The 15067-nt window shown below is 37.8% G+C and overlaps 1 protein-coding gene across 1 annotated transcript in view; it reads left to right on the top strand.

The window, feature by feature from the left end:
• The window catches only part of LOC126481359 (28S ribosomal protein S27, mitochondrial), a 63077-nt gene extending 54330 nt beyond the window's left edge, over positions 1–8747 (top strand). The window contains exons 6-7 of the mRNA XM_050105057.1: positions 7896–8126; positions 8212–8747. Coding sequence (XP_049961014.1) covers positions 7896–8126; positions 8212–8697 — 717 coding nt within the window. The 3' untranslated portion in view covers positions 8698–8747. The remainder of the gene's footprint in view (positions 1–7895; positions 8127–8211) is intronic.
• Positions 8748–15067: the final 6320 nt, after the last annotated feature.

Here is a 15067-nt window from a genome sequence, read left to right as displayed (position 1 = left end):
ACACGGTACGTTTGCACCCCTACACACGCGAATAAATGAGGCTGCCGCTCGTTACCTTGAATTCTGTAGGCGGCGAGAAGAAATCCAAGTTGGCGTGACCACTCCAGCCAGCTTTCCATCGCCGCATTGAATTGTCGAAACGGCAGTGCAACTGCGTGTTGTGGCTGCGGTAGCTGCGAAGCGGTGGCTGCCGCATCGTGTTGCATTGCACGTTGACCCTGGACGAGCTGTCCAAGGGCATCCAATAACACCTGCGTCTGCTGATTCTGCAAGCGATAAAATTCGGACAGTACATCTGGAGATTGTGGCGAAGCCATGACACAAGTAATCTAAGCAAGTAGAAAGAACAAGACCCTGTTTTTTACTCGTCGCCAGAAATGTTGTGGACTGACAAGACAGCCAGTCCACAGTGACGGGTAACCGAAAGGCACGCGCTTAAACTCACGCAGGCTGGCGTGAGGTCTGAAACAGGATACGTAATGAATGCTATAAAGAAAAGTACGTAGCTTCTGGAATACTTAACTTTAATCCACAATTGGTGAACATTGGTCTTGTTACTGTACATGCTTCATTAGATACATAGCAAAGGATAAATGGCGCCTTGCTAGGTCGTAGCCATTGACTTAGCTGAAGGCTATGCTATCTATATTCTCGGCAAATGAGAGAGTCTCCGTCCATGTAGTCGCTAACACAGTCGTCCGTACAACTGGGGCGAGTGCTAGTAAGTCTCTCTAGACCTGCCGTGTGGCGGCGCTCGGTCTGCAATTACTGACAGTGGCGACACGCGGGTCCGTCGTATACTAGCAGACCGCGTCCGATTTAAAAGCTACTACCTAGCAAGTGTGGTGTCTGGCGGTGACACCACACTTTCTACCTTTTTGTAGTCTGAAGAACTTGCCTGTATAGGCAGCTGGTGCCCCACCCTGTATCTCAATACCATACAGAAGATGTGGATGTATCGCTCCAAAGTATGTTTGTCCCAAGCTATCATGATCCACGGCGGCTGAGACCCTTTTCAGTGTACACATTTGTACTGGTTTTCTTATAAATATGGTCTATATGTTCTTTCCATGGCAGGTGTTTGTCAAAAATTATACTGTTTGTCAACAATTATACACAAAAATTTGTGTTTGTTTCCATAGCTAAAGGCCAGTGGATGTATAGATAGAGTTCTATTTATGTTCTTACTATAGTTAAGCATAAATTGCATTGTCACTGTCTTCCGTTTATTTACGATTAGCTTATTTGCCATAAGATAACTTGACAGAAAATTATAATTGATTTCACTACTGTTTGTGGTAGTTTGCGCATCACAGCCCCAGCTAACAAGAGATGTCACCAGCATAGCTTACAAACATGCAATTTTGGGGTTTGGTTAAATCATTCATGTACAAGAGACACAGAAAAGGCCCCAATACACTTCCTTGGGGCACACCACATTGAAGTATCGCCTGGGTTGATATGGTTGTTCCCAGCTGTTTGTTCCTTTTATAAGTTAGCTTGACACACTGTTCCCTGTCGTTCAAATAGGAGGTAAGTAGTTGTAACGCTACCCCTCTCTACCGACATGCTTCTAATTTATGCAATAGAATCATATGACTTACAGTATCAACAGCTTTACTCATAACCAGGAAGGTGCCCGGTACCCTGTCTCCTTCTTCTAACTTCTTTACTATTTCATGTATAAAAATTGCTACTGCTTTTACAGTAGATCTTCCTTGTCTAAAACCATGTTGTAGATTGTTAAATAGATTATGTTTGATGAAATATACCTCAAATTTATTTCATGTTACTCTCTCTAATAGTTTCCCAAGCTCTGAAGTTAGTGATATTGGTCTCTAATTTTTGTGTCAGTTTTTATTCCCTTCTTATACACCAGTAGAATTTCAGTGATTTTCAAAAGAGCAGGGAATTCTCCATGGCAGAGGGAGATATTTATTAGATGTGTCAGAGGCTTCACTAATTCTCCTCTGCATTCCTGTAGCAGCTTAGGTGACATGTCATCCCACCCACAAGACATTTTAGCTTGAAGTTTTGAAGTGATTGCTAGGAAGTCCCTCTCAGTAATGCCATGGATGAAAAAGGATTGGCTTAAATTCAGTGCCCAATCATGTGTTTCATTTGTGACAATTGTATTAAACAACTGTATGTGTTTCTCTTTTGGGTCATTGGTTACATTGTCATTTTCTTTTAATGTTATTTTGGTGTGTTGATGAGATGCTGTTTCCCACTATTTTCCAGGCTGATTTACTAACACAGGTTGAGTTTGCTTTCTTGATAGGCATATTTCTGAGCTTTAAGTTTAGTCAAGAAATCTCTGTTCTCTCTCTCTCTCTCTCTCTCTCTCTCTCTCTCTCTCTCTCTCTCTCTCTTTTTCCCCAGTTTGTATTTTGTTACACAGTATTGTAATTTAGTATCTCTAAAGAGTATGTAACAGACTTTCATGTTCTCTCAGTTCCATGATTTTTTGGAGGGAAATTATCAGCTTTGTGATTAATAGCTTTGCTTACTTGTTTTACAAAAGGACATGTTTCATTTAAAGTCTTATTGAATAGTTTACAGAACATTTCCCATTTATCATTCACATTTGTTGCATTGTAAACTAGTTCCCATTTTTCATTGCCTAATGCCCTCTTACGTTTATTATAATTAAATTTTCTTTAATACATAAATGTATCACTTTTAGTTATATCTACATTCCCTAAATCAATCTCCATAGTAATGCCTCTGTGTTCAGATCTGTTGTTTTCTACGGTGGTTATGTTTATGTTCTCCTTTGTTATGTAGATTGTGGTCAATCATGTCTGTCTTTCTACAGTAATTCTTGTAGGTGCTGAGTTTATGTGATAATAGTTGTAACTCTGAAGTAAGTCAATGTAACGCAAATAATTATTGCTGTTATTTAAAGAGTCTGTGTTGATGTCTCCAACAAAAAGCACATTTTTTGTATGCTGATGTCTTCTCCAGTAAGTCCTCCAGACAACAGAAAAATTCTACATTATTGCTTCCAGGTGACCTATACAGGGCTACTATAATCAGGCTATTGTTCTCTAGTTTTAAATTTGTTTATGCAACCTCAAGTACCGTTTCTTTACTCAGCTCATCAATCCAATTGTCTTTTTCACATTATGTATCATTTCTACTGTAAACGCCTACCCCTCCACCTTCTAAAGTACAAGTTCATTAGTTTGTAATTTCTCAGCCTGTATCCGTATGTTTCCTCTTCCTTGCAACCTAATTCATGTGCTATGAAGAAATGTAGTTTCGATTCATTTAAGTATACGTCAAAGTGCTGTGGTTTATTTGTTATATACTGACATTCTGATATGTAAGGATTAAAATTGCTATGTTTTACTCTCCAAAAGCATCCCTATCAGGCTCTGCAATAATTTTACTTATTTTCTCACACAAAAGTTTCTTCCCTTCAAAATTTAGAGGCAGCCAATGTTTGATATGTTGGCATTTGTCCATTTTACCTATATCCACTGTTCAATGTTTTCCTAACAAAGTGCAGATCTATTTGATTTTGATGTTGGTTTTTCGTATCTCGTATTTGACACATGAATTGTGTATTAGGTCATGCTGTACATAATTGCAAGTAGTTTTGAATAATAGTAATAATAATAATAATAATAATAATAATAATAATTCCCGTGAAGGCCCGGAAAAAGAATAGGCCTCCGGTATGTTCTGCCAGTCGTAAAAGGCGACGAAAAGAACAAACCACTAATAGAGCTAACCCCCCTTTTAGTGTGATTAGTTGGTTCAGGGCAAAACTAAAGAAGCCTCGGACAAGCGCCGTCATGGTCGGGGACGACGCTTGAACCCTATGCCCGCCCACAATGGTAACGACACTGCTAGCCAACTGGAAAATGATTTAAATCCAAATGGAGGTGTTTTGCAGGATATGTTTCCTGCAACCACCCTAGAAGGAAAACAAAGACAGAGGATGAGATGGTCAGATGAAGTTAATCGACACCTCATGTTCTGTTATTACCAAGCAACAAACCTAGGAACCAACACAACTGGATACAGATCACAAGTATACACAACATTTATTACCAGATACCCGGAATTAAAATTTGTAATAGAACAACGACTAGCTGATCAGGTCCGTGTAATAATAAAAAATAACAGGATACCCCAGTCAGAATTAGAAAACATCAAACAACAAGTACAACAAATACTGGAACAAAATAATGTGCAATCAGAAGAAGAAGAAAATACAGTAATGGACTCAAACATCCCAGAGCAAACAAACAAAGAACAACGTGCATCAATTAAACAATCAGAGGAAAACGAAATCTTAAGACAGTCACCAGAACAATCACAAATAGAACACGAAGTGACACACATGTTAGATATAGAAGAAAAATTTCAGCAGACATATATAGAATACAAAGACACAAATACAGGCATTAGACCATTCTTGCATAGACCGCCAAATAACCCACAAGTCGAAACAACAATAAAAACTATCAACACAATCATACACAACAAAATAAATGAAAACACAACTATGGAAGAGTTACAACTACTGGTTTATATAGGAGCACTCACTACACTAAATATACACACTAGGCAGAGATCAGAACCAACCAACACACAGAAGAAACCCACAAAACCAGCATGGCAACACAGGCTGCAGATCAGAATAGAAAAACTGAGAAAAGACATCGGACAACTAACACAATTTATAAGAAATGAAATGTCAGAAAAAAAACGAAAAAGGTTAGATAAAATCTCACAAGAAGAAGCGATAGAGCAATTAGATGAAAAGCAGCAAAAATTACAAGCATTGGCCAAATGACTTGGAAGATACAAAAAAAGTGAAAATAGAAGGAAACAAAACCAAGCATTCAACACAAACCAAAAGAAATTTTACCAGACAATAGATAAAACACACATTAAAATAGACAATCCACCAAACATAACAGACATGGAACACTTCTGGAGCAACATATGGTCAAACCCGGTACAACATAACAGGCATGCACGGTGGATACAATACAAGCAGAAACAGACACATACAAGATGGTACCACAAATGCCTGAAGTGATAATTATGCAACATGAAGTCACCCGAGCAATTAATTCTACGCACAATTGGAAAGCCCGTGGAAAAGATCAAGCAGGCACAGCAAACCCAGCAAAATATTGCCCCATAACATGCCTACCAACAATATACAAAATATTAACTTCAGTCATTACACAGAAATTAATGACACATACAACACAGAACAAAATTATAAATGAAGAACAAAAAGGCTGTTGCAAAGGAGCACGAGGATATAAAGAGCAACTGATAATAGATGCAGAGGTGACATACCAAGCTAAAACTAAACAAGGTCGCTACACTATGCATACATTGATTACCAAAAAGCTTTTGATAGTGTACCCCACTCACGGTTACTACAAATATTGGAAATATACAAAGTAGATCCTAAATTGATACAGTTCCTAAACATAGTAATGAAAAATTGGAAAACCACACTTAATATCCAAACAAATTCAAATAATATCACATCACAGCCAATACAGATTAAGCGTGGAATATACCAAGGAGACTCATTAAGTCCTTTCTGGTTCTGCCTTGCTCTGAACCCACTATCCAACATGCTAAATAATACAAATTATGGATACAATATTACTGGAACATACCCACACAAAATCACACATTTGCTATACATGGATGATCTAAAACTACTGGCAGCAACAAATCAACAACTCAACCAATTACTGAAGATAACAGAAGTATTCAGCAATGATATAAATATGGCTTTTGGAACAGATAAATGTAAGAAAAATAGCATAGTCAAGGGAAAACACACTAAACAAGAAGATTACATATTGGATAACCATAGCGACTGCATAGAAGCGATGGAAAAAACAGATGCCTATAAATATCTAGGATACAGACAAAAAATAGGAATAGATAATACAAATGTTAAAGAAGAACTGAAAGAAAAATATAGACAAAGACTAACAAAAATACTGAAAACAGAATTGACAGCAAGAAACAAGACAAAAGCTGTAAATACTTATGCTATACCAATATTGACCTACTCATTTGGAGTAGTGAAATGGAGTAACACAGACGTAGAAGCACTCAATACACTTACACGATCACAATGCCACAAATATAGAATACATCACATACATTCATCAACTGAAAGATTCACATTAAGCAGAAAGGAAGGAGGAAGGGGATTTATCGACGTAAAAAACCTACATTATGGACAGGTAGACAATTTAAGAAAATTCTTTCTAGAACGAGCAGAAACTAGCAAAATACACAAAGCAATCACTCATATAAATACATCGGCTACACCACTGCAATTTCATAACCACTTCTACAACCCTTTAGATCACATAATATCAACAGATACGAAGAAAGTAAATTGGAAAAAGAAAACGCTACATGGTTAGCACCCGTATCATCTAACACAGCCACACATCGACCAAGACGCATCCAACACATGGCTAAGAAAAGGCAATATATACGGTGAGACGGAAGGATTCATGATTGCAATACAGGATCAAACAATAAACACCAGATATTACAGCAAGCATATTATTAAAGATCCCAATACCACAACAGATAAATGCAGACTTTGCAAACAACAAATAGAAACCGTAGATCACATCACAAGCGGATGTACAATACTAGCAAATACAGAATACACCAGAAGACATGACAATGTAGCAAAAATAATACATCAACAACTTGCCTTACAACATAAACTTATAAAACAACATGTTCCCACATACAAGTATGCACCACAAAATGTACTGGAGAACGATGAATACAAATTATTCTGGAACAGAACCATTATAAGAGATAAAACAACACCACATAACAAACCAGACATCATACTCACCAATAAAAAGAAGAAATTAACGCAACTAATCGAAATATCCATACCCAATACAACAAATATACAAAAGAAAACAGGAGAAAAAATTGAGAAATACATCCAACTGGCTGAGGAAGTCAAGGACATGTGGCATCAGGATAAAGTTCACATTATACCAATTATACTATCAACTACAGGAGTCATACCACACAGTATCCACCAGTACATCAATGCAATACAGCTACATCCAAACTTATATATACAACTACAGAAATCTGTAATTATTGACACTTGTTCAATTACCCGAAAGTTCCTAAACGCAATGTAACATATACCGTACAGTTAAAAGGAAGTCACGCTTGATCAAGGTCCGCGTCACCTTCCATTTTTAACCAGACATAACGTCTGAGACAAGAAAGAAATAATAATAATAATAATAAATGCACTGTGTTAATATAGAATGGACTGGTCCTCTGGTCCAACTGAACTGATCACTGACTGGAAATGGTTGTATTTGGCTACTTGGAGACCATTTTCAGCCATTTATGGGCTTCATACTCCCCAGAAATGTCGTGTCACAGGGCCACAGTTGTTCATGATTGGTTTGAAGAAAATTCTGTCAGTTCTAGTGAATGTTTTGGCCACCTAGATCACCCAACAGAATACCATGAAACATTTACGGGACATAATCGAGAGGTCAGTTAGTGCACAACTTCCTGAACTAGCAACACTTTCGCAATTATGGATGGCTGTAGAGGTAGCAAAGCTCAATATTTCTGCAGGGGACTTCCAACAGCTTGTTGAATCCATGCCATATCGAGTTGCTGCACTACGCTGGGGGAAAGGAGGCTCAACATGATATTAGGAAGTATCCCATAACTTTTGTTCCCTCAGTGTATAGTTGAGGCATCGAGCATTAGATAGTCGCACAAATTTCTTCCATTATTCCCATGACTTTCCGTGGCGGGAAGGTGATAATGAAGTGCATGTAAAATAAATATTTTGAGGTATTGTTAGTTACATTTCAATATTTTTTCAGGTGAAAGTACGTGTAAAGTACATACGAAACCCATATTTTGATGACCATTTTGATCTACGTGATCCTCAGCTCTTGCTCGGAAAGACTTTTGCTACCATTGGCATAGCTTTGTCTGATTCTGTTGGATACACATACCAGTTAGTGGGTTGGGCACTATATAAAAAATGGAACAAAGTTGTTAAATGTCTGGATGAAGTGTTAGAGAAAAAACAAACAGTATTCAATGAAGGGGTAAGTGTGCTGGTGTGTTTATGTAAAAAAATGATGTCAAACTGGTGAATCTTCAGAGAACTGATTCTTTCTGTTTTGGTTCCAGATAAAAATACTTGAACGTGAACTCCAGAAAATGGAAAAGGATCCAGAAAAACAGGACCCTGGAAGTAGTGTAAGAGATACATGCATACAAAAAATAGAAAACATAAGAACTTTGGGCCTTGTTTCAAATGAGTGTTTACATACAGCAGTCGTGAGTAAAGTTAAAGCTGTAGTGGCCGAGCATGAGCAGCAGATGATAACTGCACAACGTAGTGTATATAAGGAATGGGAGAAGCTGCGTGAAGAAGTCCTCCAGAAAGAATTGGACAAAGTGAAGACACAGAAAAGATTGCAGCAAATTCAAGAGGAAAAGGAGCGGCTAGCAAAACAAGAGGAGGAATTATTCTTTTTTGATAATTTACAGAAACTTAACCTTATTATAAAAGAAGCCAAGTCTGTACCAAAGGAGGAGGTAAAAAGGAAAGGGAAAAAGAAAGAAGACGACGAAAGTTACATACCACCAGAAGTAACTAAAAGAAAAAAATAATGATTGTAAATTATGAACATTAAGCAAATAATTAAAGAATGTCTTAAGTAGTAGTGTCATGTTCATTTTTAATTTTGTGTATCCTTCCTTCATTTTCTTGTGATTTCAAGTCTTTTTCTTGGGCAGTGCTGTATTGCTACATATATGGAATTATATCAGTATGTGATGCTATCTCGACTTGATATAGAATGTACTGAAACTAAGAAAATATAAAGAGCTAATGTGAAGATTGACAAAGTGCAGGTGCTTAGCAAAAATACTCCTTCACCCTGTAGTTTTAGTTACTTGTACATTACTTTTCCTTCTTAGCTTATTAATTGAGTGATCTCATGTTTAGCATGTTTTCTACTTTGTGAACTCTCTTCAGACAATTTTTTTGGTCTGTGGGGAAAAGAATGTTTACTTTGAATGATTTAAAAAGTATTATTTATTAATAAAAAGATGAATACAAGTGATTCTCCTTTGATTGGGCACCTGTCAGATGTGTGAGTAGTTCAAGGCTTTTAAGTAATATGTGGAGAAGTATATTGGAAGAGACTGCTGAGATTGGGCTGCCTCAATATTTTTGCCCACATGCACTGTCTCAGCACTATAGAGCACAGTAAGTTGAAGTTACTCGTAAACTGGTTGAAGGCAGTTGATACTTATTGTTAGCTGTGCTTTATAAAGCTCTGTGAGATATCAAGTCACCTGTTCAGTTACTCTTTAAGGAGGAGTAGGGATTCCGTAAAGCAGCAGCTTATTTGATTCTGTTGTTACTGAATGAGAGCAGAAAGTTGTAGGACTTCAAATTTCTCACACGCTTCTCAAGAGAATGAGAAAGTAAGTGGTGATTTCGTTCACAAAAGAGGTCACATGTTCACCTTTACAACCATAAGCTAAGAGAGCCAACAGGGAGTGGTGAAGGAAACTGGGCACTAGCGAGGGCCAGGACATGGTTATCTGCTGCAAAGGTCATGGACATGCTGATTTTGGACAGCTAAGGCATTCTGCTAGGTGGTTTCATCAAGGGCAAGTGGACCAGAATGGTGCTCCTTCCATCTCCATCTACACAAAAAAGGCCACTTTATGGTGTGTGGCAGAGAGTGCTTCTGGTAACATCATTATTTCCGTCTTTTCCTGTTATATTTGTGTAGGGTGCATGGCAAGAATGACTGTGGACAGTGCCTGCTTTATGGGGGTGGGGGCGACTCATGCAGTCGTGCAGGGCGTCAGGGCCCAAGGGCACTGCACTTGCTAATGCGTGTCTAAAAACAAAGATACTAAATAAGATGAACAATGTGGGTCTAAATATACCACAATATTTCAATGTTTGTGGTACTTAAACAGTATCTTAAAAACATTCATTTTATAAAACTTGAGGATTTTTGAAGATACCTAAAAGTGTTATTGAAAAAAGCTCTGATTTAGTAGATGTTAGTAGTGCGATGACATTTACGATACTTATTTGAAATTGGTCACAGATAAAATCAGTAAAAAGTATAAGGTGTGATTGATCATGAAAGGAATTGGTATTGAGAAAGAATGAATTACACGATTCTCCATCATGTAACCAAGGGCACCCACACGACAGTAAGGGGACGGGGCAAGCAAAGTTTCTGTCTATATATGAATGATGGATTAAAGTCCAATGAACTGTGAAAACAATGCTATCATCATCTGATGGAACACCTTGGAAATACAGCTCTTGACAGCGTGACATAGCTCAGTCTAAATGCAGAATGATTTACTGGGAAGTTCCAGTAAGTATTTTGTGAAGTGAAGTAGTTCTGAAGTTATTAACGAATGATTGAAACAAAATAATAGTTCATTTCATTACACTTCTTTCTAAAAATTAGCTGGAATGGGTCAATACTTAGTGAATTGTGAACATTATTGTAATTGATCAGACTTTAGGCTAAACTAAATAGGGTATTTTATTACTTTCCAAAAAATGGTACTGTGTGCTACTCAACCACAAAACCGTGGGCCCTTTCTGTAAAGCGTTCAGGGAACGGCTATTGTCAGTGCCAGCAACTCACTCGCAAAAAGAGAGCAGTTATTATTCTTGATAATAATTACAACAATGGTAGCTTGACAAAACTCTTTTCATTAAGTTAAATAATTCAAATATGCAGCCATGATAACATGCTGCATGCCTAATTTGGTTCATTACACTGAATTTTAATATGTGGTTTGTACTACAGAGGATGCTGCGAGTCACAGTGGGCTGTCAAATGAATGTATTGAATAAATGCTCATCTTTGCCTCCCCAAAATACTGGGAGATTTTCCAGGACTATTTCAGCCAAATTGCTGAATTCTGTGTCTGTTGCAGTACACTTCATGGATTGCTACAAATGATAGTATAAATTAATTTAATTTTTTTCTTCTTTGCAGTACTCGTACTCATTCAGAATTATTTTTCGCACCAGACTGTGTATCGCAGGCTTACTACATGGCGTTTGAGAAGTCACAAGAATTTCGCTTATGTTCACTCACACACTGTAAGTCACAACAAAAGAATACACGCTGGAATAATACGGTGTCACACTGTTAGACTGCGTACAGTGGTAGCGGTACGATTTACTCTCAGTAATTGTCAGTAAGCATCAGAGGCAGGGGTGATGTTTTCGTGGCTGAGTAATAGTGACTGAAACGAGTGTCGTGACCGTGACAATAGTTTAATTTTATGGTACATCTCAACAACGTTTTTATCTTTTAGTTCACGTTTTTATTTTCTAGTTACGTTTACTGTTGGGTTATTTTCTTTATTTGTTATAGTTGTGACATTGTGGTCGCAAGGTAAAGCAGCACCTACACAATAATTTGCCAGATTATTAAGTCATGCTAGAAGAGAGGGAAATAATTAAAAAGCAGCCTGGACAGCTGATCAGTGGAAACATATCATATGGTCCAACATTTGGCCGGGTTCAGGTCTGGAGGACACTAAAATAAGCCTACAATCCTGATTGCTTGATTCAAATGGTTAATCAAGGAGGTGGAAGTGTGATGGTGTGGGCAGCAACATCATGGTATTCTGCTAGTCCCATCATTACTCTCAAATGCAATGTTACAGCCAATGATTATGTGAACATTTTAGGTGGTCAGGTGCAACCCATGGTTCAAATGTTGTCCCCCAACAATGATGTCATATTTCAGGATGATAGTGCACCCATTCACACAGCCAGGACACTACAATCATGGTATGAGGAGCATGCAACTGAACTGCAGCATCTTCCCTGGCCAGAACAGTTCTTGTGGGCGGTATTGAGCACAGACTCCGGAGCAGATTTCTGCCTCCCTCGTCACTAAGGAGATAGAAGAGGTTCTGATTGAAGAGTGACTTATCATTCCATTGGAGACTGTACAGTCATTATATGCCAGTATTCCAAGAAAAATCGCAGCTGTATTGTGGGCAAATGGGGGTCCAACCCTTTATTAATAAACCATTATTATGGGCAAAAATGGGGTCCAACCTTTTATGAATAAACTATTCCCAAGTAAGTACAGGTGTTCACATTATTTTGCCTATCCCTGTATGTTTATTGTATCTGCTGAACCCTTTCACACTCACTATACAAAAATATCAGTCTTTCTGGTGGTTTGAGGGTTCTCTCCACACCACAAGCACACTAGAATGGTCCCATTTTCCACTGTCACAAACACTGCACACACATGTTGCTTACTCCATGGAAAGCCCTCGCCTTATCTTGGTCTGAGAGCTGTATGCTGAAGTGAGTAAGATATGCTTGTTTCATAAAGTCACTGAAGTTTTTCATGTGTTTCTGTGGCATATATTGCTGCATATGTAACAAAAGGCATCTGGGTGGTTTACAGAGGCTCTGCTGTTTAAAGTCATATGTCCACACCTACATACAACAGTAAAGGAATGGTATACCATATCACATGAACTAGAGCTCATAGACAAAACCTGTGTCATATTTGGACTCGGAAGCCACAAAATACCCTAAAAGTGTTGAAACATTGCAGGCAACGAAAATAAAATTTCATTATGTGAAGAAAAGAGCAATGCCAGCTGAAATTGGGCATCGAAAAATTTGATGGTGAATGCTGAAAATTTGTGCTGAACTGGGACTCGAACCCAGAACTCCTGCTTAATGTAAGTGGTTGCCTCAACTGCCTTGGCCACCTGGACAGACATCTCATCTCACTCTAATTCTCAACTAATCACACGTTAGTCGTGTCCACTGTCCAGTCGCCTACATGCGCTCAACAAGTCCTGTGTTGCTGCAAGAGGCTTTGATCCTGTTGTACATACAAGCTGAAGTTTACAAAACAAGTCCAACACAACAGACAACACACTGTTGTTGATACAGCGACCACAAATACCAAATCTCAAAGGAAATACTGATGCCAGCTGCAATCAACATTGAAATAATTCGATGGTAAAAATCGAAAATATGTGCCAGACCATTTGTTGACCAGTATAGTCCTAGGTATATTGTGGGTGTTGTTATTTCAAGTGGTGTATTGTCAACAAACAATAAATGATTGCTTCACCTATTTGTACAAAAAAGCTTACATTTGCATAGGTTGAGGGTCATCTGCCAGACTCTGTATGTTTCTTCAGTATTTACACTTTTGGAGGCATTTATTCTGTTGTGTAACCTGTTCTTCTCTAGTTTACCTGTGGTAACAGAAATTCATTCATGGACAGTGCTTGCTGTTAATAACATTTAAGGCAACAGATGACCAGAAGAATAGAAGAAGAGGGAGAAAGCCAAAGCGAAAGGTTGATAGTATGAGCAACCAAGACTCCAGTATGTAAAAAAAGTTGAATAGGAGGTACCACACAATTGTGAGTGGAATTTAAACACACTATCTTCTCCAGAAAGGAAATGTGCTTTGAGGTAATTTTCTCTTCAAACTCTGATCAGTACAAAGGAACATTAAGTTTACTGTTAATGTCACACACAACTGGGCTTCAGGGGTACCGAAGAAACATCAAGAAAGTGTTTTACTAGAGCAAAAGGCAAATAGAACTGCTTAATTAGCTTATTTATATGTCAACTCCATTTTACTGATTTTTTTTTTTACATGTGGATCTTAATGCATTTTACACCGGGTTTTATTTAATTTATGATCATCAGCACCTACCTCTGGTACCAGCAACTCATTTTTATTTGTCTTGTATTCCGAAATTCTCATATAGCATTATTTGCTAGTAGACCCCGTCTGAGGTGGTTGGACAGCCTGGTGCAAGTCTTTCTACCTGACACCAATTCAGCAACTTGTGCATCTTCATAATGAAGATGAGATGAAATGATTTGGACATCACAAACATCCAGTCCCCAAGTGAAGAAAATAACCAGCCAAGAATTGAGCCCAGTACCCCACGATCAAGAGGCAACGATGCTAACTGTTAGACCACAAGCCACGTAGGTCTTGCATACTAATTTATATTCATATGTATTCAAGAATAAAACCTGCCTTTGTAGTCATTAGACTTATTTGTGACCTAGCTTTATGCCCAGAAAGCATAATAAAGTAGTAGTAGTAGGGTTAAGGTCACTGAACAAAATAAAATCTATACAAACATGACTTTTTAATGGCATAGAGCACAAGAGCACAATCAAGATATCTAATTCCATACTGTGACTACAGTTAATATGTTTCTGGGTATATAAATCACTAAACATGGTGCTGATTGGCGAGCTGACTTGACTTGCAGAAATACATAATTGCATACCTGGGACTCATTTTCTTCACAGTTGTTTCAAGGAGAAAGCATTGCGAACCACATTGGGCAGGGGAGTGCTTACTCCTATTTCCATCAGACCTTCTCGATGTTGGCTGTGTGGGACGTCATGAAATATTCTGCCTGTCACTTGCAGAGGTTTGTAGTTACATGATGAAAGGCTCCCAGGATGCCGTAAAATTAAGATTTATTAAAAAATGGAACACTGAACGACCAAAAAGTTGGCAAAGATGTTAAATATGAATGCGCAATAAGGCACAGACAAATGAAAGAAAAAACATTCAATTTTTGTACAGTTTTTTTGGTTTTACTCTTACACTCTCTTGTATGTAGAAGGTCAATGAAAATGTGCGATTTTAGATACGAAGTATTGCGAGCTCTATGCATCATATGTGTGCGTGAATAATATTGTATTGAACAACAGTAGCAAGTATTTTTTTATTTATTGAGGTGAAGAGAAGAAAATATGAGGAGGATTTCTGGATTATGACAAGCACCTGTGTTTCTTGGAGTCTGCCTCCTGCAGGTACAATTAAAATGTAAGCAAAGTCTGATGGCCAAAAGATACAAATAAGCACAGGACATTTTAATAATGCAATTGTATTACATTCTACAAAAATGTGTTTTCATTCGCATAGTCAGTAATGTTTAGTAATATTTAATTAATTTA

The sequence above is a fragment of the Schistocerca serialis genome, chromosome 5, assembly GCF_023864345.2.
Source record: "Schistocerca serialis cubense isolate TAMUIC-IGC-003099 chromosome 5, iqSchSeri2.2, whole genome shotgun sequence".
NCBI classification, from domain to species: Eukaryota; Metazoa; Arthropoda; class Insecta; order Orthoptera; family Acrididae; genus Schistocerca; species Schistocerca serialis.
This window is presented reverse-complemented; position numbering and strand designations above follow the sequence as displayed.